Below are 26,059 nucleotides of genomic sequence, written 5' to 3'. Positions count from 1 at the left end.
TGGGTTTCTAGCCCAGCCCAACCAGTTCTATCAGTGGGACCTGTGGCTAGATACTTAATCACCATGAGTCTTAATTTATTCATCTCTAAGGTAAAGATAATAATATGTATCTTTATGGTTGATGTGAGAATTAAAGGCAATTAAATGTATAAAGCTTCTTGCCCAGTAGCTGGCACATATCAGACACTCTAAGCCTTACCCACTTAAAATCTTCCGTTTTAATAAAATAACACAAGTTCATTTATTATCCCTTTGGAATTTCTTTTCTTCTTGTTATTAGCTTTCTTCTCTCACTAGAACACAAGCTTCGTCAGGGCTATCTCTAGATCTGATAATAAGTACCAGAGTAGTTGATGCATAGTAGATATTTATTGAATTAATTAATAAATTTAAGTAGATTGCACATCTTAGGTCATCTGGGTTCTAAGTTTTTCTTCTTAGCTGAGACTTTTTGCCTGTACATGATGAAATTGTTCCCATATCCTTGCAACTTTTGTCCTGTACAATGCCATGCCTTTCCAAAGACAACATTTAAACCTGTTTTCATCACTTTGATTTTAACTAACACCCAATGTCTTAACTTTTTTTTTTTACTTCAGGTCTTAAAGTTGAGGTGACCCACTGTGGACAGATGAAACGAAAATACCGAGTTTGTAATGTGACTAGACGGCCAGCTAGTCATCAAACGTATGTTAACCACATCTAAAATGATACTGTTACATTTTTTAGTAACAGAGGAAGCTGCTATAATCATTTGAGAAATTGGCATCCCATATTGTAATCTTCAAAATCACTGTAATCCTCTTTTAAGCACCAAAGCTTTAAAAAATGTTTTAAGTATTTTTGATGGAGACATTTAGAAAACGTATCTCTTGGCGTTTGATTCATTTCACCTCTTAAACTCAGAGGATGCCAAACACAGATCAACTTTTATGTAACAATGCCGAGTCATGATTAAAAGCATCCTTTATTATACTGTTGTAATTCTCAATGCATGTCCCAAAGGGTTTGTCAAGGCCTATACATCATATAAGGCTGTCATGGGAAGATAATTGCTTTGTGTTTTGTTTGGATTTTTCTCTCTTTGTAGTTAGTGGCTACTTCTTCCAGCTGTCAGTATGTATGGCATGCCTCTTAACAGCTCACTCATTTCCATTTTCCAAACTTATTTTTCTTTTCTTTCTTTTTTTATACGTTTTTTAAGTGTTTATTTATATTTGAGAGAGAGAGAGAGAGAGCGAGCATGAGTGGGGGAGGGGCAGAGAGACGGATACAGACAGAATCTGAAGCAGGCTCCAGGCTCCGAGCTGTCGGCACAGAGCCCAATGTGAGATCATTGGAGGCGCCCCTCCAATCTCATTTTTCTAATCACCCAACTTCTAATCCACTGGGAACTACACATAATCAGAATATATATATGAAAGCATATATATATGCTTTTTTTTAATTTACTATATCTGTAAGTTTTATTCTTGTAATCAAGATCTTTAAATTCATATCTGACATAAATAAATATTGGCTCCTCCAAGTAAAGAGCATGAACTTAAATATATAAACGACATTATTTTGTTTAGTCAGAAGACTTTTGTTTGTTTGTTTATATTCTACTCTGACTTGTTTTTTTAAACAAATTTTTTAATGTTTGTTTATTTCTGAGAGAGAGAGCACACACGAGTAGGGGAGGGGCAGAGAAAGAGAGAGGGGGACAAAAGATCTGAAGTGGGTTTCGCTGACAGCAGACAGCCTGATGTGGAGCTTGCACCCACAAACCATGAGATCACAACCTAAGCTGAAGTGAGACGTTCAACTAAGCCATCCAGGTGCCGCTAGTCTTGACTTTATTTTAGATCCATGGTTCTCAACGCTTAAACTTTAGTGTACATTGGGGCACCTGGGTGGCTCAATTGTTTGGGCATCCAGCTCTTGATTTCAGCTTGGGTCGCAATTTCATGGTCTATAAACTTGAGCCCTGCATCAGGGTCCGTGAGACAGCGTGGAGCCTGCTTGGGGTCCTCTCTTTCTCTGTCCCTCCCCTGCTTGTGCTATCTCTCAAAATAAATTAAAAAATAATAGTAAATAAAAAACCTTTAACTTTAATCTACATCAAAATCACTGGGAGGGCTTTGTTCTAGATAATAGAAGTTTTGGAGTGATCTCTGGATAAATGTGGTATATTAATTCAGTGTGATTTGATTAAATTCTTCAGTAAAAACTCATATGCATCTGATGTGAATTTCTTAACAGTTATAAAATAATATTTCATGTATCCTTCATATTATACCATTGACTTCATTCTCTAGGGGAAAAAAATGTTACCCAAACTTTATGAAGTCACTATTGAGGAGTGTAGCTTTTTTTAAAGAACTGTATCTTTTTCATTAATTACTTCACATAATCCTATAAGAATAATTATACTTGTAGGCTTGTATGATCTTTGCATACAAATTAAAAGCACATAGTTTTAACGTTTATTTATTTTTGAGACAGAGAGAGACAGAGCATGAACCGGTGAGGGTCAGAGAGAGGGAGACACAGAATATGAAACAGACTCCAGGCTCTGAGCTGTCAGCACAGAGCCCGACACGGGGCTCGAACTCACAGACCGTGAGATCATGACCTGAGCCGAAGTCAGCTGCTTAACCGACTGAGCCACCCAGGCGCCTCAAAAGCACATGGTTTTAAATATCACATAGGTGATCCTCACTGCATTGTTACTTTGTAGGGCTGTAGCAGTTAAGAAAACAGATTAAAGTTATTACCAAATATTTGCACCAAGTATGTGAGATAATTTGCCCCCTAGAAAAGCCAAAGAAAGGGAATCTCTTAAATCGCACTCCCCAGTTTATATTATATATCCTGGCAAAGCCTCATTTTCATGTATTTAGTCTTGTTTCCCCCAGACCCACATATATCTGTCCTGGTTTGGGGATCTGGAAATTGGCCTCAATAACTATGTTACATTCATGTTACAAATAGTTCTCTTAAACAAATAAAACTTCTGTGTGGGGGGTGCCTGGGTGGCTCAGTCGGTTAAGCATCTGACTCTCTCTCTTTTTTTTTTTAATTTTTTTAAGTTTATTTATTTTTGAGAGAGAGAAACAGCACAAGCAGGAGAGGGGCAGAGAGAGAGGGAGAGAGAGAATCCCAAGCAGGCTCCGCACTGCCAGTACAGAGCCCAACGAGGGGCTCAAATCCACGCACCGTGAGGTCATAACCTCAGCCAAAATCGAGAGTCAGATGCTCAACCGACGGAGTCATCCAGGCGCCCCAGCATCTGACTCTTGATCTCAGGGTCGTGAGTTCAAGCCCACTTTGGGCTCCACACTGGGTGTGAAAGCTCAAAAAAAAAAAAAAAAGAAGATTGACCTTTGTTTTTTAAGTGACTGATCAAGGTAGAAAATGTTTGTAGGCTTTTGTTTGCTTGCTTGTTTAAGAAAAAAAAATCTCGAAGAAATTTCTGAAAAGATATTCTCTCCTGTAGTTTTCCTTTACAGCTAGAAAATGGTCAAGCTATGGAATGTACAGTAGCCCAGTATTTTAAGCAGAAATATAGTCTGCAGCTGAAATATCCCCACCTCCCCTGCCTCCAAGTGGGACAAGAACAAAAACATACATACTTGCCACTTGAGGTAAGCTAAGCTGAATTTTCTTTTGCCAAATCTGCCAATCTCTTGAATCAGTTAAAAAAAAAAAAAAAAAAAGAAATCACGTTCTAGGCTAGTGGCAGAATCTAGTATTAGTTTTTAAAATGTTTTGGGCAAATAGCTTCACCAGGTAACAGCATTTTCACGTTTTGAGGAATAGAAGATGTAAGATACGAATTTCTCTTTGCCTCTCGGTAGGTCTGCAATATTGTGGCAGGACAGCGATGTATAAAGAAGCTCACGGACAATCAGACTTCCACAATGATCAAAGCGACAGCAAGATCTGCACCTGATAGACAGGAGGAAATCAGTAGACTGGTCAGTAAGTCATGGTCTTCAAGATAAGCTAGCTTTAAGATGAGAAAAGAAGAAAATATAAAACTCCTGGTGGGACACAGTTACTCTTTGGTTTTTATATACGCAGGCTTTCCTGTTCCTTAGGTGAAGAGTAACAGTATGGTGGGTGGACCGGATCCATACCTTAAAGAATTTGGCATTGTTGTCCACAATGAAATGACAGAGCTCACAGGCCGGGTACTTCCAGCACCAATGCTGCAGTATGGAGGCCGGGTAAGCTTTTTATTTTATTCAGCAAGCTTCTTCCAACAACCAGTCAAAAAGAGAATAACCCAGGGTTTCTCCACTACACCACACTGAATTTACCCATAGTTTTGTTCAGTATTGCTTTTTGTCTTTTGGCTAATACCAAATAGAATTTTGTTTATCCCCTCATCAACATTAAAATGGCCTTAGATTGTAATGTCTTTTCTCTTTTCTTTTGTTTCTTTTTTGTTTTGTTTTTTTTTAAAGAATAAAACGGTAGCCACACCCAACCAGGGTGTCTGGGACATGCGAGGAAAGCAGTTTTATGCTGGCATTGAAATTAAAGTTTGGGCAGTTGCTTGTTTTGCGCCTCAGAAACAATGTAGGGAAGATTTACTAAAGTGAGTATCTTCATATTTTCAGCTTAGTAATATCCCTTCCAGATATGAAAATACCATCTTTACATGAATGTGCTATGTGCACTGGCACCAAATCCCTGACTCCTATAGTGACACCATCTGGCTATAGGAAAAAGACCTTGTATTATAGTAAATTGCAAACTTGGGAATGACAGTAAGAATCTGAGTCAGCTTTCTTACATTTAGAGCAGAAATTTGTGACTCACAAGGCCAAAGCAAACTCTTCTGAGTTCTTAGTGAAGCTTCCTTTGGTATTAATTGTATCTTTCCAGCTAAGATAAAAACTAGTCCATTTTTAATCATTATAATTTACTAGCGAGCTTGTTTTATTGCAGGGTCACTGACTAAGATCATTGGTTCATGTCTTACAGATGCAGCTATCTATAGAAAGGAAGTTAGTAAAAAGGGTGGAAAACTCAAGGCAGGAAAAGGGAACTGGCTGAAAGAAAGGAATCTTACAAATCTTGACAAATGCACAAAAGAAATTCGGAAAGCTTTATACATATATTAAAGTAACTTCACAAATTTAAAATTTAAAACTTCACAATGAATTTTATTTTTTTAAAGTGATGATTTCTTTTGATATTGTTATTGAATCAAATCTATTACAAGTTTGGATGTAATCCTAAATATACTGATTTGTGTTTCCATATTCTCAATTGAACACAAGCTTACCCAACTATTCTCGTGCCAGGCTTACCAAAATACACATTATCTGAAATTTTGACTTTGCTTTTCTTTAGTTCAGAATTATTGACCTGAATGTTTAAAAAAATCTTTGAACAGAAATGCTATTATAGTCCCTGGGGCCCCGTTGAGGTATAATTATTTAAATATTCAAAATGATAATCTGATAGCTTAATATTAATAACACAGATTCTTTGTGCATTATAATTGCAGTGACACAATTGCCAGCCCATTTTTGGCAACCGGTTATGGATTTTTTGTTTATTTGTTTGTCTTTAATTTTGGCTAAGAATGTGCAAAACTGAAAGAAGTGTCTTTGAGGAAAATAAATGCTAGGAATGTACTCTGAAATGAAAGCACTGTACTACTGGTTCTATTTTACCAGGAGTTTCACTGACCAGCTCCGTAAAATCTCTAAGGATGCAGGGATGCCCATCCAGGGCCAGCCATGTTTCTGCAAGTACGCACAGGGTGCGGACAGCGTGGAGCCCATGTTTAAACACCTGAAAATGACATATGTGGGCCTACAGCTCATAGTGGTTATCTTGCCTGGGAAGACACCAGTGTATGGTATGGACCCCTTTAATATTGAATGAGGGATGATTTCAAATAGTTGGTCAGGATAAGCTAGGTTATGCTGCAGTCACAAACAACTCCAAACTCTCAGTGGCTCAGATCATCCAAGGTTTATTTTTTGCTTTTCCTGTGTGTCCACTGAGGTAGACTGTGGCCTTTGTTACATGTCATCATGTTATTTTTCACTCTGAGACCCGGGTTGGCATAGCAGTCGCTATTTGGAATGTTCTTGGCCCCTTGGCAAAGAGAAAAGAGGGCTCTGGAAGGCTCTTAACATCTGCAACTTCTGTTTTTGAGAGAGAGGGAGAGGGAGAGGGAGAGGGAGAGGGAGAGAGAGAGAGAGAGAGAGAGAGAGAGAGAGAGAGAGAATGTGTAGATGTGTAGCCAGGGCAGAAAGAGGGGGAGAGAAAGAATCCCAAGCAGGCTCCTCACTATTGACACAGGACCCGATGTGGGGCTCGATCTCATGAACTATGAGATCATGACCTGAGCCAAAATCAAGTTGGATGCTTAACTGACTGAGCCACCAGGTGCCCCAACATCCACAACTTCTTGACCACAACCAGCCACTGGCTCTTCCCAACCTTTTTGTGGGAAGCAAGAATGGGGGTCAGGAAGTACAGTGGGAATGAGTGTCGGGCATACAGTACCATTCCACCGTAGTCCTCAAAGCAGGAAGAACTGGAATGTTTGGTAAAAAGCACTTAAGAATATCAGAGTGGGGAGGAGTGGGAGAACCTACCACTGGCAGAAAAGAAGCTGTCTAGTTTGTATCTATTATCACAAGAATGATACAAAAGTTCCTTTGACTGTCATCTGAGTGAGGGATTTGGGAGCTACAGACCGGCTGTTTGAACTTTACAAAATGTCTTCAACTCCCTCTGGAGTTGTCTCTTCTGTTACTTTCTGGTTATCTCTGTGTTTAGAGGGGAAGAGGGGGAGGGTGGGAGAAAAATACTGAAAATTCAAAGAGCTGGCATGTATACTGATAGGGAGGAGCTGGGAGATGGATTCCTTTGCCAGACCAGTCCTGTGGAAAAAGTAACCTCGGGGGACTGCGTTAGAAGTGGCAGGCAGCATCCAAGGGTAAAAGGAGTGGCCTAGCTTTAATGCTCACCGGAGGGAAGAAGAGGGAAATTTCCCTGGGGGTTTAGCAGATGAAACAGCCGCATCTAGCACAGGGTACCGTATACACTAGGCACTCTGTAAATGTTTATGTGTGGATTTTTCCCTCTATTCTTAGTAATTAGGAGAATATTTAAACATTGTTAAATTAATTAATGGATTTATTCTTGTAGCGGAGGTGAAACGTGTTGGAGATACCCTTCTGGGTATGGCCACACAGTGTGTCCAGGTAAAAAATGTGGTGAAGACCTCACCCCAAACCCTTTCCAACCTTTGCCTGAAGATAAATGCAAAGCTCGGAGGAATTAACAATGTGCTTGTACCTCATCAAAGGTAAGATTCTGAACTCTGTTTTTTTCCGCTCTTGCGTTATATAGAAGATCGAATGTAACATAATTCACAGTAAAGCACACAAATCTCAAACATGCATCTCAATTACTTTTTCTTATATGTGTATGAATGCACTCATGTAACCACTACTCAGGTGAAGACGTAGAAAATTTCCGGGACCTCGTCAGGCTTCCTTGTGGCCCTTCCCAACAGAGAACCCCCAGAAGTTAACACTCTCACCATAGATTGGTTTTGCCTGTTTTTGAACTTCATGTAAATGGAACTGTACTACATGTCATGTTTTATGCCCGTCTTCTTTTGCTCATCATTATGTGTCTGGAATTCATTCATGTTACTGTATTAAGTAGTCATTTGTTCTTTTTCATTGTTGTGTATTATTTCATTATGTGAATATACCACAGAATTTTAATCTGTTCTGCCATTGACGGATATTCTTATACATTCATTATACATTTTTTCTATATTTTTGGTAGAATTTAAGTACTCTTTCTCTTGAGTATATATCCAAGAGGAGAATTGTTAAGTTGTTGAGAATACATGTATTTAAAAAAAAATTTTTTTTCACGTTTATTTAGTTTTGAGACAGAGAGAGACAGAGCATGAACGGGGGAGGGTCAGAGAGAGAGGGAGACACAGAATCCGAAACAGGCTCCAGGCTCTGAGCTGTCAGCACAGAGCCCAACACAGGGCTCGAACCCACAGACTGCAAGATCATGACCTGAGCCGAAGTCGGTCGCTTAACCGACTGAGCCACCTAGGCGCCCCGAGAATACATGTATTTAGCATCGATAGATGCTGTCAAATAATTTTCCAGAGTGGTTGTACCAGTTTACATTTCTGCTGAGAGTTCTGGTTGCTCCATATTCTCACCAACACTTGGTAGTATCAGTCCTTTTAACTGTAGCCATTTTGTTTGGGTGTAATAGTATCTCGTTATGGTTTTAATTTGCAGCCCCCTAATGATTAATCATGTTGAGCACAATTTCATATGTTTGTTGGCTATTTGGATATCCTCTTTTGTGATGGGTTTGTTCAGTTCTTTGCCCATTTCTTTATTAATCTTTTCATTAATTTGTAGTTTCCCTATCTACTGAGATAATATCTGACTTGTTAACTCTGAAATGTTTCCATGTGGGGGCACCTGGATGGCTCAGTTGGTTAAGTGTCCAACTCTTGGTTTCAGCTCAGTTCATGATCTTGTGGCTCTGTGGATCCGAGCCCTACATCGGGCTTTGCACTGGCAGTGCGGAGCCTGCTTGGGATTCTCTCTCTCTCCATCTCTCTGTGCCTCTCCCTCACTTGTGCTGTCTCCATCTCTCTGAAAATAAACTTAAAAAAAATATTTTCATGTGAAATTCTGTATGTGAAAGCAATTTGAAAAGATAAATTTAGGGCTGTGGTATTAGTCATTGCTATACTTAACAAGAATGTGAAATTGAGTGCCTTGCTATTAGTACAATCATATTCCAATTCTTAATTTTCCCTTGAATGAAGCTTATAGGTAACAAAATCCTTCCTACAACATTGGTAGATGAGGTCTGCAGGCCATATGGGAAGTTAAGCTAAAATCTGAAATCATTTAATTTCACCCCAAACATTTGAGACAATATAGCATAGTAGCCTAGAGTGCATACTTTGGTGTCTGACTTCCTAAGGTTTGGATTCCAACTTTACCGCTTCCAAGTTATGTAAGCTTGGGTGAGCCCCGTATTCTCTTCTGTCTCATTTTTTAAATACGGAAAATTGAGATGATAATTGTACCGTAATTCCTCATGGAATTTTTCTGAGGGCTAAATCAGTCAATACAGGTAAAGTGCTTAGCACAGTGACTGGTACATAGTGTATGTAAGCTGTTACTATGTTACACATATGTATGTGATAGATACATGCCGTTGTACTGCTCTGTGCCAGACCCATGTTGCATAACGATACATATAGAGAAATCTAGCACAGCCTCTGCCCTCATGGAGATATCTATTCTTTAGTACCCATTATAGGAGATTTTTAGATTTGGGATGTCTCCTATATTATACTTAAATAGTTAGAACTCAATTCCAAGCCCTACCTTAAAGAATTTACCAGAGAAGGATGCATTATATTTTTCTCCTTGATTCCTTAGAAAAATCAGTGCCAAATAAATGAATTCATTCTTTCAACAAATATTTATTGAGTGCCAACCTTGAGCTAGGCAGTGTTCTAGGCACTAGGGATGCTTCAATGAACAAGACAAAACAAAACAAAATTCCTTCCCTTGTGGAACTTATATTCATATGTGTGTGTGTGTGTGTGTGTGTGTGTGTGTGTGTGTGTGTGTAGACAATAAATAAAATAATTTACTGGGGTGTCTGGCTGGCTCAGTCATTAGAGCATGTGACTCTTGATCTCAGGGTTATGAGTTCAAGCCCCACAATGGGTATAGAGATTAGTTAAAAATAAAATCTTAAAAAAAAATAATCAAGTAAAATATGTGGTGTAAGTGATGAATACCACAGATTAAAATAGGGAAGTAGATAGACTCGATTCTCTTCTCTAAGCCTCACATCTTAAAAAGCATTGAGGTCTCTCTTTCTCTCTCTCTCAAAATAAATAAACAAACAAATAAATAAATTTTTTAAAAAACGGGGTGCCTGGGTGGCTCAGTCAGTTAAGCGTCTAACTCTTGGTTTCCGCTCAGGTCATGATCTCACAGTTTGTGTGTTTGAGCCCTACATCAGGCTCTGCTCTGATAGCTCAGAACTTGCTTGGGATTCTTTCTCTCTCCCTCTCTCTCTGCCCCTCCCCCACTTGCACTCACACACTCTCTCTCTCAAAATAAATAAATAAACAAAAAAAAAATTAAAGAGCACTGGGGGATTTTATTCCAGTTCCGTGTACATTCTGCATTTCTATATCTGCTGTGGGAATACTAGGATCCAAGAGTACTTGTTCTGGTCTTCCCTTTACACAGAGATTTTATTAAATTCAGCTCAGGTCCTCTTTGTTAATTCTTCCCTTCCTGCTATTATAGAAGAACCATGTTGTCTTCTTAAGTCAATTCAGATTCATTGCAGGAGAGGCACAAACACTCAGTGGCCCTTAGAGTTCTCACCTAATGGGCACAGGTCTTCGTTCCCTTTTGTAAGATTATATCTGTGATTGTATCTGGTGAGCTTGCTAAACACAGACATTTTCATCTGTATGTTTCCTTCAATCTGAGCAGGCCCTCGGTGTTCCAGCAGCCTGTCATCTTCCTGGGAGCCGATGTCACGCACCCCCCAGCAGGGGATGGGAAGAAGCCTTCCATTGCTGCTGTCGTTGGCAGTATGGATGGGCACCCCAGCCGGTACTGTGCCACCGTTCGGGTGCAGACCTCCCGCCAGGAGATCTCCCAGGAGCTCCTCTATAGTCAGGAGGTAATTCAGGACCTTACTAACATGGTTCGAGAGCTGCTGATCCAGTTCTACAAATCCACACGCTTCAAACCCACTCGGATCATCTATTACCGTGGAGGGGTATCCGAGGGACAAATGAAACAGGTACTCTGATTACCCATAGTTGCCTTTTGGGGTTTCTAGGTATCTGATGGAGCTTCCTCCCATCTGCCACTCTGGGTAAATCAGATCTGAGAGATGCTAGGTGAGTTCTCAATTAAACCTCATTCTGTTTGTAACTCCTAGGTAGCTTGGCCAGAGCTAATAGCAATTCGGAAGGCATGTATTAGCTTGGAAGAAGATTATCGGCCAGGGATAACCTATATTGTGGTGCAGAAAAGACATCACACACGACTCTTCTGTGCAGATAAAACAGAAAGGGTAAGAAACCATGGTATAAGCTTCATTATCTGGCACAAGTGAATACGTTTTTAAATAGGCATATGTACTTTTTTTCCTAAAAGCAGAAGTGTAATAATAAGTTAATATATTAACTCCAGTTGAGCTTAGATGATCACTTCTGAATGATACAGGTTTTAAGACTGAGTATTTCTCCTGTATGACAGAAGTGCTGGCTTCTAGAGTTGTTTGGCAGAGGCCAAAAACGTACCAGACATGCTGTAGTGATACAGGCAACCTCCAAGGGGCTGGTTTATCTACTTGAATTTTTTTTTAATTTTTTAAATGTTTATTTATTTTTGAGAGAGAGAGACACACAGAGTGTGAGCGGGGGAGGGGCAGAGAAAGAAGGAGACACAGACTCCGAAGCAGGCTCAAGGCTCCAAGCTGTCAGCACAGAGCCCGATGCGGGGCTTGAACCCACGAAGCGTGAGATCATGAGCTGAGCCGAAGTCAGATGCTTAACCAACTGAGCCACCCAGGCACCCCTCTCTGGACTTTATTATCATATTGCTACTTTTTGTTACCAATGCCTAAGGCATAGTTCTAGGATATAAAGTAGAATTTCTCTTCCAAATGATTTTATATCAGTGCATGGGATTCTCGAGATACACACTTTGAACACTTATAATGTTATACTTTCTAACCATGGGCAAGTTAACTTCTCTAAGCCATAATGTTCTCAACTGTAAAATGTAATAAGAATACCTATCTCACAGGGTTGGTATAAGGATTAAATTAATAAGTGAATATTAATTTGGGGTACAGTTCCCAGCACTTGATGAGAGGTATTTTGTGTACTCGATTTATAATGTTATTTAGGTGTAAACTAGCTAAATTATAGGTATTTAATATTGAGTGACTCTGCTTCTGTGCTATTTTCTATGACATTACTTCATCTTTTCCAAGCCTTCCCTGATCCACCCCAGAGAGACCAGTTCTTTCTGTTGCTTAATCTTGTAATCTTGTGGGTCACTCCCATTATTTTCTAGTACGCCCTTAGTTTTTGTCTCTAATCCAAGGCTGAGCTGTTTCTTTTCGTTTTCAGAATCATTGGAAAACAAGATTTTCTCCTTGGGCTCCAGTTCCACCAATCAGCTTATATTCCAAGTGTTGTCTTCTGAATTGTCCAAACCCTGACTCAGTAGTGCTTCTTAGATCCCTTCTATACAAATTCTCCAAACTCTTGCCCAAACTCTGGTCACAGAATACGCCGCCACCCCCTCCTTAACTGCATCATCACCTCTCTGTCCCTCTGTCAGCTTGTTGTCCATGTAGCTCTAGGACCTGAATTATCTTCCTAAAACCCAAGCTATCTCATCGTTTTGTTCTTTGCCATCCCATGTCATTCCTAACCTTCCAAAGATTGATAATCCTGGTCCTTAGTCTACCCTGCTGCCTTGACACTTACCAACATCTCCAGTTTTCTAAACATGCCTTTTGCCAATCTCTAGCTCTGGGTCAGTCCACTTATCCATTTCCTTTGCTTCAACTCAGGCCAGTAGAGAGATTGCTGAGGAAGAAAGTCATTTGTTTAATAAGAATGATATTACAGACTGATGATATCAAATCTCAGACAACCCTGGAGGCTGCAGTTTCTCTGTTCCTCCAGTTCCCCACAGCGTGTATTCCAAACCTTCGCACTCCTCAACAATCTGTCCCAATCTGCAATGCCTTCCCTGGCAACACTCTACCTTGCCAGCAATAGAACAACCCTGTATTTCCCCAGTAAACAAAATCTAGAAGGCATAAATTTTCTCAACTTACTCTCCCCTACTTTCAAATGTACTGAAATGTGTTTTCTTTTCTCTATGCTCTCACATCTCAGAGGCTAAGTTCTCCACCTGGACTTTAGTTCCTAAAGGAACACTTCATTAATTACCGTGGTTTTTCAAAACTCTTGTTCCGGGGCGCCTGGGTGGCTCAGTCGGTTGGGCGTCCGACTTCGGCTCAGGTCATGATCTCGCGGTCTGTGAGTTCGAGCCCCGCGTCGGGCTCTGTGCTGACAGCTCAGAGCCTGGAGCCTGTTTCAGATTCTGTGTCTCCCTCTCTCTCTGACCTTCCCCCATTCATGCTCTGTCTCTCTCTGTCTCAAAAATGAATAAACGTTAAAAAAAATTTAAAAAACAAACAAACAAACAAACAAACAAAAACTCTTGTTCCTTCTTCTCACCCTTTAAAGTTCCTCAACTCTTCCTAGGTTCCCCTCACTAAACTTCCCTTTACTCTGCTTATCTTTCTTTTATTTCATGACCAAAATAGAGGAAAACTGACTTGACTTTCCATCTGTACCTTCTTACATATTACATCAATTCTCTGTAGCCTGACTTCAGTTTTAATGATTCTACTGAAGTTCTTTGCTCAGTGACTTGCTCATTTCAAATCTAGTGATATCTTATCAGGTTCTTACGCTGACCTCTTCGCCTTAGCAATAATATGACTTTCCAGATTCAGTGCCCTCCTCTATAATCAGGCTTTTTTTGACTCCTCTTCCTCTATCCATTAAACACTGACATTTCCAGGCATTTCATACTTTTCTTCCTCTTCTCTTCTGAATTTGAACTCTCTTTAGTCTCACCCACTTTTCTGCATTCATTGATTTTCTTAGAGATTCCTAAATTTGTATTCCCAGCCACAAGCATTTCTATGCAGTTCCTGACCTTCACCTCCAATTGTCTACCAGACACGTTTACTTAGATGCTCTGTAGACACAGTATCAGCAAGATAGGCTAGACTGTGGTAACAAAAAAACTCCAAAGTCTTAGTGGCTTACAAAGATGTATTTCTTGCTTATATCACATACCCACTGTGGCTCTGCTGTGGTGTGACCCTGATGTCCTCCTTTTGGAACCTAGGCTGACAGAGAAGAATCTATCTTGAACATCACCAGTCATTACAGCAGAGGGGGAGAAAGATACGCACAAACCATATGCTGGCTCTTAAAGCTTCTGCCCAGAAGTTACACATTTCAGACCACATTTTACAGCCAAAGCAAGTTACATAGCCATTCCTGAGTTAATTGGGTGGGGATGTATAATCCTCCCCCAGGGAAGGGCATGGGAATTTTTGGCACTAGTGATACAATCTACCACAGGCATTTCAAGCAAAACACGTCTAAACCTTCTGCTTATTGTTTTATCCTCATCCAAAGCCCATTCCTCCCCCAATTTTCCTTTTCTTCTGTGACTTGGCATCACTGTACATTGATTCAGCCAAGCTAGAAACTTCAGAGTTGTCTTTAAACTCTGCTTCTTTCCTCTCCCCCCATATCCAGTTGGTCAAATAGTCTTCTGTGTTCTGCCCTGAAATCTCTTGTCTTCATTCTTCCTCTTGTGTGTTCCCTCTGGCCTAGGCAGAACCTTCCATTTTGCAGGAGACTCCTAGTGGTCTCCCCATCTTCACAGATGCACCCTCAACCTGCCGTCAGAGCTATGTTTAAAAAATACAGATCTCAGGGTGCCTGGCTGACTCAGTTGGTAGAGCATGTGACTCTTGATCTTGGGGATGTGAGTTCAAGCCCCACATTGGGTGTAGAGCTTACTTAAAAAAATACGTATCATACCTTGCCAATCTACTATTCAGAAACCTTCATGTATCCCCCATTGCCTGCCAGATACTTCCCTTTGGTGTTCAATGCTTTCCTAAGGTAGCTCAAACATAACATTTTAGTTTCATCTTTCCACAATACCTTCATACACCATCCATTTCCCACATGATGCATTTGAATCCCTGGGATGACCACATCCATCCCACTCTTTTTATTTCCCCCACTATTTTTATTAAGGTATAATGTAGATACCGTAAAATCCACGTTTTTTTAAAATTTTTTTTTAACGTTTATTTATTTTTGAGACAGAGACAGAGCATGAACGGGGGAGGGGCAGAGAGAGAGGGAGACACAGAATCAGAAGCAGGCTCCAGGCTCTGAGCCATCAGCCCAGAGCCCGACGCGGGGCTCGAACTCACGGACCGCGAGATCGTGACCTGAGCTGAAGTTGAACGCTTAACCGACTGAGCCACCCAGGCGCCCCATAATCCACGTTTTTGGTGTACTGTTTTGCAAGTTGTGACAAATGCATATAGTTGTGTAACCACCATGTCTATGAAGACATAAACAATATATCACACACACACATTTTTCCAAGCCCTCTGCAGTCAACCCTTTCCCTCACCTATAGCCCCTAGCAACCGCTGACAGACGTTCTGTCCTTATAATTTTGTTTTTTTCCAGAATGAAATATAAGTGGGATACCATAGCCTGCGGTCTGGTTTCTTTTACTTAGCATAATGCATTTGAGATTCATCCAAGTTTATCATGTATATCAGCAGTTTATTCCTTTTCATTGCTTAGTATTCCTCATATGGCTGAACCACAGTTTATCTCTTCCTGACTTTAGGGGATATTTGGAGTGTTTCCTGTTTTCATCCCATCCCCCTTTTCAACTCCTGCTCATCCTATAAAGGATGGCTCAACTCTTTGCTCCCACCAGCATTTTCCAGTGCCTTCCATAATGCCCTTATCACACAGCATTGCAGTTCATTGCAGATGGTGTTCATGAAGGTCAGGAATGCAAGTTCATTAGTTCTCTCCATGCCTCCATCTCTCATCCCCAATATCTGCTGCAGAGCCTTGCACATGGGTGCTCAAGCAGTAATTGTTGAGTTAAACATGCCTGGATCCCTTTTTCCCGAGGGCAGCATCTCCTTAGATTCTCATCTGTTGATTCCAAGAGAGTTGTTTCAAAAAAGATTCTAAGGTCAAATAAGTTTGGGAAATACTATATCCACCACCTCCCTCGTAAAGATTATACATTACTGAATAAAGGTTCTGAGAAATCCTACAACAGAAAAACCGTTTTAACTTGAGTTCAACCCGTATTTCTCAAATCTCTTTGACCATAAAATACCTAAATGCATCCTGCAGAACCAATATTCCTCAAGCACACACTTTGGGAAACAATGCCAGAACTAGTATAACTCCTTTACATTTCCTCTTGCCCAACTAGGTCCCCAAGTTCATATTTGAATTTGATAGAATGAGACTTTTCTCTACTCATAAATGTTCTTGTACACACTGGTATACAATTCAGCTGAAGGTAATGTAATGGTAGTTAGAATAGAGCCAAATAAACTCCCATCAAATTCATGCCTCAATGCAAAATAAACTTCCTCATACGGAACCCTGCTGTATATCACAAGAGGATGAAAACTGACCAAATACCAAGGTTTATTTCCTTTACTTGTAAATGCATTTCTGAAGTTCCCCCCTCTACTTTCCTAGAAATTTGATTTTAGAACTTTGGCTGTAATTGAACCTTACAATTTAGAATTTTAAAAGTGTTTCATAGCTAGTTTTATAGCTGATTAGATTAAGACCTAAAGATGTTATGTTTTGTTCAAGGTATGTAGTTGCAAGACTAGCCTTGGAACTGAAACCCTGGTTTTCCTAATTACCATTTCAGAGTACTCTTACTGATAATGCATGTGCCAGTGACTTCTTTTACTGATTCTGTCAAAGCATTACTTTTTTAAAAATTTTTTTTAGTGTTTATTATTTTTGAGAGAGAGACAGAGCACAAGTCAGGGAGGGGCAGAGAGAGAGGGAGACACAGAAACAGAAGCAGGCTCCAGGCTCCAGGCTCTGAGCTGTCAGCCACAGAGCCCAACACAGGGCTCAAACCCACAAAGTGTGAGATCATGACCTGAGCTGAAGTCGGACGCTTAACTGACTGAACCACCCAGGTGCCCCAAAACCATTGCTTTTGTTGAGCCTGGTGTACCAGTACAAAGATTTATTCATCTTAACTTTTTTTTAAGTTTTCTTTTTAATTTTTTTAATGTTTATTTACATTGGAGAGAGACAGAGACAGAGCATGAATAGAGAAGGTGCAGGGAAAGAGAGGAAGATACAGAATAGGAAATAGGCTCCAGGCTCCAAGCTGTCAGCACTTAGCCCAACGTGGGGCTTGAACTCATGAATGGTGAGATCATGACCTGAGCCAAAGTCGGATGCTTGACTGACCGAGCCACCCAGGTGCCCCGCTTCATCTTAACTTGTAATGAAAGTTGTGCATATTTTTTTTACTCCAAGTAAGAAATAAAGTTGCATTTTGGGGGGGGGGCACCTGGGTGGCTCAGTCGCATCCAACTTTTGATTTTGGCTCACGTCATGATCTCATGGTTCGTGGGTTCAAGCCCCATGTCGGGCTCTGTGCTGACAGTGCAGAGCCTGCTTGGGATTCTCTCTCTCCATCTCTCTGCCCCTCCCCTGCTCATTCTCTCTCTCTCTCTCTCTCTCTCTCTCTCTCTCTCTCTTAAAATAAATAAACTTTTTTTTAAAAAGTTGATATTTTTTCACAGGAAGCTTATCCATTGCAAATGTCTTTACATCCCCTCTGTGAACAATGCCAATATGTCAGTATGCCAATATATCATCTGCAAATAGATGACAATAATGCAACCCAAAGTCATAGGTAAAATAATTCTTTTTCTGGATTCCCTTATAGAAACAATGGAGTATTTTTGTTTGAGAAAATACTTAAGGATAAAGTGGTTGGACTAAGGAGAGTTACAGAAAATTCATCATGTTGAATTAAACTGATTTTCAAAACTTCACTTAAGAACAGTTTGCTAACTTGTTACCAATTAACACACAAAAGGAAAGTATGGTCTGAGTTCAGTTTGGCATTTTGATGACTAATTATACCTCCCCCCACCTCTTTTTGTTTGTTTGTTTGTTTTGGTAGGTGGGGAAAAGTGGCAATGTACCAGCAGGCACTACAGTGGATAGCACCATCACACATCCATCTGAGTTTGACTTTTACCTCTGTAGTCATGCAGGAATTCAGGTAATTTGGAAGCTGGTTCAGATCTTTGACTTGATAAGGAGATGTTTGCAAACTGAGCAACCAGCTTGAGTAGACTTGTTATTCAACACTATGCGTCAGTTTGTGCTTGTATTCTAGAACTGTTATCTTTCCTTCTGGGTATCTGCTTGTAGTTGTGCTAGGAAGGAATACTTCTGAATTTAAGGAGTGGATTTCAATTCTTCTCTCCTCTCAGGTAATTAACCCATGTCAGAAATGTATTAATCATACAAGTCTCTCTCCAGGGAACCAGCCGTCCTTCCCATTACCAGGTCTTATGGGATGACAACTGCTTCACCGCAGATGAGCTCCAACTACTAACTTACCAGCTATGTCACACCTATGTGCGATGTACACGCTCCGTCTCCATTCCAGCTCCCGCATATTATGCCCGGCTTGTAGCATTCCGGGCAAGGTATCATCTGGTGGATAAGGATCATGACAGGCAAGTTTCTCAGGCACCATGAACTCTCTTTTTATCTGAGTCAGAAGCATGTTAAAAAAAAAAAAAAAAGCTACTACAGAGGAGTAGAGCTACTTTTGGAGGAGCTAAACTTCCTTTTAGGATTTAAATTTCAAGAAGCAAATAAAATCACATGTGCCTTTGAGAGCTTATAATGTGACTTTTGGTCCAAGAAGTGCTCAGGCTTGCTCGTACTTGCATGGTGTGTCTATACTCTGCCCAAGGGAAAAAGTCTAATTTGGAGCTGCCTGTGGTTTTCCCGTGGAACAAAATGCATTCGGTTCTGTTTAGGTCCTGAGCAGCCTCAGAGGTGGCAGGCACAGTGTCTTGACTCCAGTCTGAGCAGTCACAGGCCTGTGGATTCCACTTCACGCAAGAGGAAGTCCTGAACATTTCGCTTTGCTTTCAGTGCAGTCTGGAAGAATGTACCAGAGTGAATTTGGGCATGTGTGTGGGAGAGGAGGGGTGCCAGACCATTTTTACCCCCAAATAGGGATCTCAGTAAGAATCAGACATTTTGACCTGTTACTGACGACTATTAAATAGCTGAACAAGCTCTCTGCATTAATTTTCTTTTCCAAATGACCATCTGTGAAGTGTAGCAGTTTCTGGGCTCTTCCCCAAGTCTGAATTCAGCTGCTAAATAGTAGACATTCCATTGCAAGTCTATTTCTGTAAGAGTTGAAAATACGCTATTATGGAAAATGCCCAGCTGTGGCTTTATACCTTCCGTTCTGTAATATACATTCATTCATTTAACACATTTATTAGGTATTGACTGTGTGCCCAGCACTGTGCTAGGTACTAAAAATAAAAATACTAAAATGGGGAAGACCTGCTTCCTGGGATTTTCTGTTTCAGTATGGCAGACAAAACAGGCAAACGCAGAACTGACAATTAGCCTGAGGCAGTATAGGTGAGGGACCTCAGAAGAAAGGTTGTTAGAGAAGATTTCATAGCTGGATGGATGGGATTTGGCTCTGGAAAGAAGAGAAAAGGATTTTCCAGGCAGAGGGAACAATGGACAAAAGAGAAAGCAAGTGACATGTTTAGACAATAGCGAGTTTTCTTTGGCTAGAGCATATGAAGCTGAAAAAGTATGTCAGAGCAAGGTTGTCTTTGTTAAATGTAAAAAGCTACTTTGGGGATAAAATATCTGGTCCTTAACCATTAATTGGGCTTACATGGGAGAGAAGATGAAATAAAAGATAACTAAGATAATGAGTTTAGATGATAAGGACGCTAATAATTTAGTAAATAATGATAAATAAATAATTTAGTAAGGTAATCAAGTGGCAAAATTAATAAATTAAGTCAGAAGAAGGATGGTGTTTTTTTACAGTTTACTAAGCCCTTTGTAATACATGGCACCCTTAAGAAATATGTTCAGAAGTTATTATTGTTATCCTGAAAGACCAAAGTTCAAAGGAATTGTTACCTCTCCAAGATCATATAGCTAGTGAGAGGAAGATGAGAAGAGACTCATGGCATAATGACATTTGCACAGTAACATGGTATGTTCCAGCACTGTGCTAGGCGCAGAAATTCATTTGTCAAATGGTTATTGAGGATATACCATGTGCCAGGCACCGGGGATTCGGTGGTGAGTAAGATAGACAAAGTCACTGCTTTCTTGGAGTTTACATTTACTGAGCAAAACATATAGCTAACTATCCAGTTAATAATTTCAATTGTGTTTAATACTATGAAAGAAAAATAGAGGATTCTGTGGAAGTATGTCTCAGGTGGCTCTGACCTGAACTTTGGAATCAGGGAAGACTTCTTTGAGGGAAATGACATCTGGCCGAAGCCTAAAGGACAGGTTGGCTTTAACCAGACATAGGAGGCAGTAGAAGTCCTAATGTAAGCACTGTTAAGGATTTGGGTCTTTGTAGACATTATTCTATTTAATTATTGCAACAGCCTGTTTAATAAGTTGTATTGCATTTTTCAGTTGAGCAAACTCATGTTTAGAGAGACATAAATTATTTAAGGAGGCACAGCTTGAGCCTAAGATCTTCTGAAACCCAGTATTATTTGTGCTATTTGAAACATGTGAAGTTTGCAGTAGTCTTTTGTTACACCTGGCTTTTTGCATTATTCTCTTTACAGCGCGGAAGGCAGTCATGTGTCAGGACAGAGCAATGGCCGGGATCCTCAGGCCTTGGCCAAGGCTGTGCAGATTCACCACGATACCCAGCACACAATGTATTTTGCCTGAGAGTCTCAGAAAAAGAACTCAATCAATTTGACACCCCATGCAGCCTCAAAATGTTTCAAATGCCTACCGCCTCTAGAGAGAGCCAAGTTGACTTCAGGTGGTCTACCAGCAGCTCGGAATAGTTGCACTGAATCTATACTTCGCAGCACTGTCTGATGCATCAACAAAATTGAGCCATTTTTTAAAAGTAATAGATACTCCTAGATTGTCTTCTCTGATGCACTGGACTGAATTTTTACCTCATCATGCAAAGGCTGATCAGCCTGAACTTCCTTAAGGACTTTACAAGAAAAGGTTTCTATGGAATATTTTGCTAGCTGTGGTGTTCCCCGCATCCCTCTAGTCTTCTAAGAGACGATTCTTCCTTGTCTTCTGTATTCATTGAGTGGGGTGTATGCGTAAGTGGGAGAGAAAAACCAAACAATCTACTTCAGTTCAGCGTAACTGTTTTAATTGTGGGGGTCCGTAGACTTTTTAATGGAGATTTCTGACTTCGCCACTGTAAATGCCTTTAACGAGCATTAACTTTTGAAAGTTTTACAGAGTTTTGTTAGTTTTCCTACTTTATCTTCTTGATCTCTACAGGCTTGTGCTGTGCAAATACAGGCTGCCAGGCGATTGCACTATGTTTGGCTGCAGATGCAGAACAGGCAGCTCTCTTATTTGGTTGGCTTTTGTGAATGTGTAACACAAACAGACGTAATGCATGTCACGGTGACAGATAACACTGCCATGGTAAGAGTACTCCTGTTTCCCCCCTCTTTGAAAAAAAAAAAATTAGCTTTTAGTATTTTTCAAAGTTTTCAAAAGTGCCCATTTTATGCTGCTGTGTGGTTTGTTAGATCTAAATGATTTTTAAACTTTTCTCACAGAAAATTAACTTTGGCAATAAACATTTTTTAAGGTCCCTTTTCTTCCTCCCCCTGACAATGTAGTTTTCTAGAGGAGATTTCGGTATGATTTTATCAGCTATTTCTTATGGGTCATAATCTGGCAACTTCTGAAACTGGTCAGACAAGACATATATTTCCATGGCTTTTTAAAGAATTATTTTTGTCTGTTTTATAGTCACAGTTGGTGTCCTGTCACTTTGTTTTAAAATAAGCTAGAACCAGGACGCTTCCTTATCGGATAGGCTTTGCCAGTCCTTAAGGTACATTGAGCGATGCTGCAACTTGCACAGATGTACCAGCATTGAAAACTGTTTTTCCCGGGAATCAAGGTTACTCACACAATTATGTGCAGTGCAAATTTTTTTGCTTCTCTTTCAACCTGAAATGTACTTGGTGGGGTTTCCCTCCTTTCACTAAACTAAAACTGCATTTATAGAAGAAAAGGTTGACTTTTCTTAACAGAGTCTAGATTCCGATCACAAGGAGATGGGTTACTCTCTTGGTCCAGACAAAGGGAGCTGATCTAAAGCAAGCATCAGTGAACGTGTAGGGGAAAGGAAAGTGTATTTTGTATTTAGTGTAGATAACACTTTGTGAATGGACAACAGTTACATAGAGTCTTGGTAGTTCCAGCCAGTGTTTCCCAGCCCAAATTTTACTGACTTGTGATTCTCTCTCCGGGAACCTCAGAAGTGAAAGCTGGAGAAGGGGATAAAAGCCCTAGAACCACACTCCGTATGGCTGAGGCAGGTGCTGGGGGAAGAGACAGACACAATGTGGTAAAACGATTTTGCCACCTCTGTCTGGAAACTGCTGGTGGGGAAACACTGGATCTGATGGTGAAGGGTGTTTGCTTGAACTCATTAGCCGGTCCAAATCTCTTAAACTAGCCTTCTCAAAATCCCAGCAATACAAAGCACTGTTTTTCTTCAGTCTTTTAAAGAAGCTTGTAAATACATTGAAGTTTACATTTCCATGTGCTGTTGATCGGTGGCGCCACCAGTGTTTGCTAAGACTGGTCTCTGAGAGTTTTATAACGTATACTGAGTCCTGTAGCTCATTAAGATGACTGCAGACATCCTCATTCTCTGCATATAGTGGGATGAAAGCAAGCTCTGTAACCGAGGCACAACATAGGCAGGAGCGAAGAGATGGCAGATGTTAATTTCTTAAGATTTTCCTTTTCTGCAAATACCTCACTTGGATACTACAAATCAGGACATGTTGGTGAGGGGCTGGCTGCTGCTTTTATTCACACTTGTTCAGGGAGAGCTCAGAAAAATAAATACCCTTCAGCATGGCTACCCTGGACCCAAGAGGAGGAAAAACAGAAACTTCTTTAGGAGAAGAAGGACTTACTGGCGTCCAGGATGTGAAGGACTCTTGGTGGCTGGCTGGCTGGCCAGCAGGCACCACACCTGCACTTGAGTGCCTCCGGCTTGCTTGTTAATAATGCACAGAAGAAGTGTCACTTCTCACCATCTCCTGCACGTATGGAGCAGGGAGCGAGGCGGAATGCCGGGAAGCCCTGATTTACTTGCCGGCAGTCGGGCTGTATGCTTGACCTTGAACTATACAGTTTGTACAACCTCAGTCAGTCCTATACACTGGGGCAAATCAGTGTGGTGGTGGAGGAAAAGCCGGGAGGCCTATTTTTATAGGAAACAGTACCTTTAAGGGGGCAAATGCTGTAGTTTTGGATGAAAGGAAAGAAATATGGAAGAACTAGGATAATTGGAAAAAACTTGCTGGCGGGGGGCGGGGGGGGGGGGGGGACGGTGAATCTTAAAGAGGTAATCGCTGCAGAATCAGAGTTGCAGCAATACTGTTGCAAGCAAGTCTAAATACAGAGTTTCAATTTGGCTTGACAATTTGAATATGATAACCCCTTTGGACTGACTGAATCGTTATGCATGTGTCAATCAATGGGAGGTGTGCATTCTCTAGAAGTAGATTTACTGTTTGGTTTTTTTTAAATGCAGCCTGTTTAGGCACTGTCATGTGGTGTGAAAGATTGAAATGTAGCAATGCTAAAGAGTAACAATTAGGGGATAAGGCACGGGGATATTAAGAGAATGGTGAAGATCCAAATGTTGAACCGATTATGTTTTGTTGTTATTGTTGTTCGCTGTTGAACCCTGAGTGGTTGATAAGGTGAACTAGTGGCTTAATGCAGCCAGCAGTCTGGGCAGGCAGAACATATTCATTCTTACTGTAAATTCTATTTGCTGCTTCCAAAGGTGATGATTTATAAGCAGACATGTTCTATATGGTCTGTATTTTAGGATCTGGCACCCAGACTATATCAGAGCTTATCTACCTGGCTCAGCTATCTACCCTTCCTGTGGGAAAAGGCAATCCACTGTTTAAGAAGGCTCACTCTCTCTGCCCTGCCCTAGCAACCCTTTGTGGATGTGCTGTAAGATTTTCTTGCTCAATAGCAAGGTGGTAGCTCTGCTTTCATTTTAAGAAAGTAGAGGCTGAGGGCATTGTGTCAATACTGCTTCAACTCCAAGGATTTTTCCTTGTAAAATTAAAGGGAAGATCTTGTTATTGATTAACCATTTTCTTATCCCTTGCTATTGACATTCATGCTCTTTCTATGTCTGGTGGCTGAAAATGTTTGCATTTGTTCATTTGACTAATGGTGTAATTTTGGTTTCTATATTGTTAGACCTGTAATGTTTTAAAATGTATTTTATTAACTCTGGACTGGATGTATGTCTCTAGCAATACGAGGTACTTTCTAAACTATTAAGGGAGGGGTGGTATCCCCATGTTGAGACAAGATGATGGTTGTTTAAATTTTGTAATTTTTTTTTTTTTTTTTGGCCTGCAGGGATATTTTGTGTTCATGTGTCCAAAAGAGAATAAATTGGCATTCTTGTGCCAAAAGTTGTTTTTTGTTGTCAAATTTCAAATACATATGGAGTATACTGTAATGGAAACAGACATGGTTGCTTTTTAAAAACAATTTCCTCTATTTAAGAAGTTTGAGAGAGAACAGAGGGGAAACTTAGTGTTTTTAACTCCTGGGTCTCCTATCTCTAGAAATTGATACTTGGGGATTTGGGAAGAGCTTCTCAGCAAAATTTCACATATGAAAACTTTTATAAGATTCATCAGGTTCTCAGGATAGCTCTTAACAGGAAAATCTATTTGAGTGAAGTTTTGAGAAAAATCTGCAGTCTCCAGAGGGCAGTACAGCCACATACTTTAAGACTAACTTTTCGAGAGGAGGAGCTGTCTAAATTCCCCCAACCTGGGGCTATCCAGTCTTAAGTCCTTAAAAAATTCTCACCACATTTGGGTGAGTCACAGCAGGGATAATGCAGAGATTTTCACAATATGGTACTTATCTTCAGGGAATTTATGGTTTACCAGAGGGACAAGTTCTGCATACAACACACTTTTCTACAGGTAGTTGTTTTTTTTTCCATCAGCACAAAATCCCCCTCTCCCTGTTTACCCACTGTCAAACATTTATCACAAACTCAGTACATGCCAAACTCTGCCTAGATGCCAGGAAAATAGAAGAGTAAAAACTTAATCCTTCAAAGAGTTCATTCCAATATAGCATGGGGTAAGGGAGGCAGTGAGATTAACATTATCTGAGTGCCTAGTATAACCAGTCAGTTTATATTGACGTCTTTACTTCCAGTGACAGTCCTTTCACGCTGATAACAGTATCCCTTTTTTGAAGATGAGGAGTCCGCTTCAAAAAGGATAAATAACACACAGTCCCTGGATGGCACAGGCCTATCTAATTATTACCCCTGTGGTTGAGCACAAAATGACAGGAACTTAGAAGGAGAAACAACTTTTGCTATGGGGAGTCAGGAAAGACTTTACAGTGGTGGTGAATTTGGGGATGGGTCAGCAGGAGTTTACCAGGTGGACAAAGAGGATGAAGAGATTCTAGACACACTATTCCCATACAGTAGATTGTGGTAGCTGCATTTTTTTGTCTGTCTAAGTGCTTTCCCTTACTCCTCCTTTGGGTGATGGAATATCTCCTATGGGAATCTCATTATTTAGTGTGTTTCAGGTAAGTCTAAATGACCTTCCCACCTTGTCCCCCACCATATGTGTCATGTTCATGTCCATTCTTGAATCAGTCACTGGGGGATGTACACCAGCTAAGAGTGACTAGTGTGTCCACTCCTCTGTGTAAGTGTATGTGTGGGGTGGGGGGGGGAGTGGGTGTCAGTGGGTGTGACCAGCAAGTAGGAGAGGCACAGATTATTACAAGCCATATGCCTCTCTCTCCATCTCTTGGTTCTGATTTCCTCTATGTTGACTTTATTCTCCAGAGGCTAGTGACAATCATATAAGGACAAGAGGTATAAAAGCAGGTGAGGAAAGCGGAATCTATATTGCAAATTGACTGGAGAAGAAAAGAAAAGAAATAAGTTTAACAAACATATCTGGAGCTCCTATTATGCAGTAGGAAATATGAACG

The 26,059-nt window shown here is 40.5% G+C and overlaps 1 protein-coding gene across 2 annotated transcripts in view; it reads left to right on the top strand.

Moving 5' to 3' along the window:
* The window catches only part of LOC109255441 (argonaute RISC component 4), a 41,120-nt gene extending 16,622 nt beyond the window's left edge, over nucleotides 1-24,498 (top strand). For both annotated transcript variants that reach the window (XM_019430129.2, XM_053897604.1), the window contains exons 7-18: nucleotides 600-687; nucleotides 3,482-3,629; nucleotides 3,843-3,962; nucleotides 4,086-4,214; nucleotides 4,455-4,588; nucleotides 5,679-5,863; nucleotides 7,168-7,327; nucleotides 10,545-10,860; nucleotides 11,002-11,136; nucleotides 17,901-18,002; nucleotides 18,266-18,465; nucleotides 20,596-24,498. In XM_019430129.2, coding sequence (XP_019285674.1) covers nucleotides 600-687; nucleotides 3,482-3,629; nucleotides 3,843-3,962; nucleotides 4,086-4,214; nucleotides 4,455-4,588; nucleotides 5,679-5,863; nucleotides 7,168-7,327; nucleotides 10,545-10,860; nucleotides 11,002-11,136; nucleotides 17,901-18,002; nucleotides 18,266-18,465; nucleotides 20,596-20,704 — 1,826 coding nt within the window. In that variant the 3' untranslated portion in view covers nucleotides 20,705-24,498. The remainder of the gene's footprint in view (nucleotides 1-599; nucleotides 688-3,481; nucleotides 3,630-3,842; nucleotides 3,963-4,085; nucleotides 4,215-4,454; nucleotides 4,589-5,678; nucleotides 5,864-7,167; nucleotides 7,328-10,544; nucleotides 10,861-11,001; nucleotides 11,137-17,900; nucleotides 18,003-18,265; nucleotides 18,466-20,595) is intronic.
* Nucleotides 24,499-26,059: the final 1,561 nt, after the last annotated feature.

This window comes from Panthera pardus, unplaced genomic scaffold, assembly GCF_024362965.1.
Source record: "Panthera pardus isolate Hobbes unplaced genomic scaffold, ASM2436296v1 HiC_scaffold_11, whole genome shotgun sequence".
Lineage (NCBI taxonomy): Eukaryota > Metazoa > Chordata > Mammalia > Carnivora > Felidae > Panthera > Panthera pardus.
Note: the sequence above shows the minus strand (reverse complement) of the source record. Positions and strands in the feature narration are given on the sequence as shown.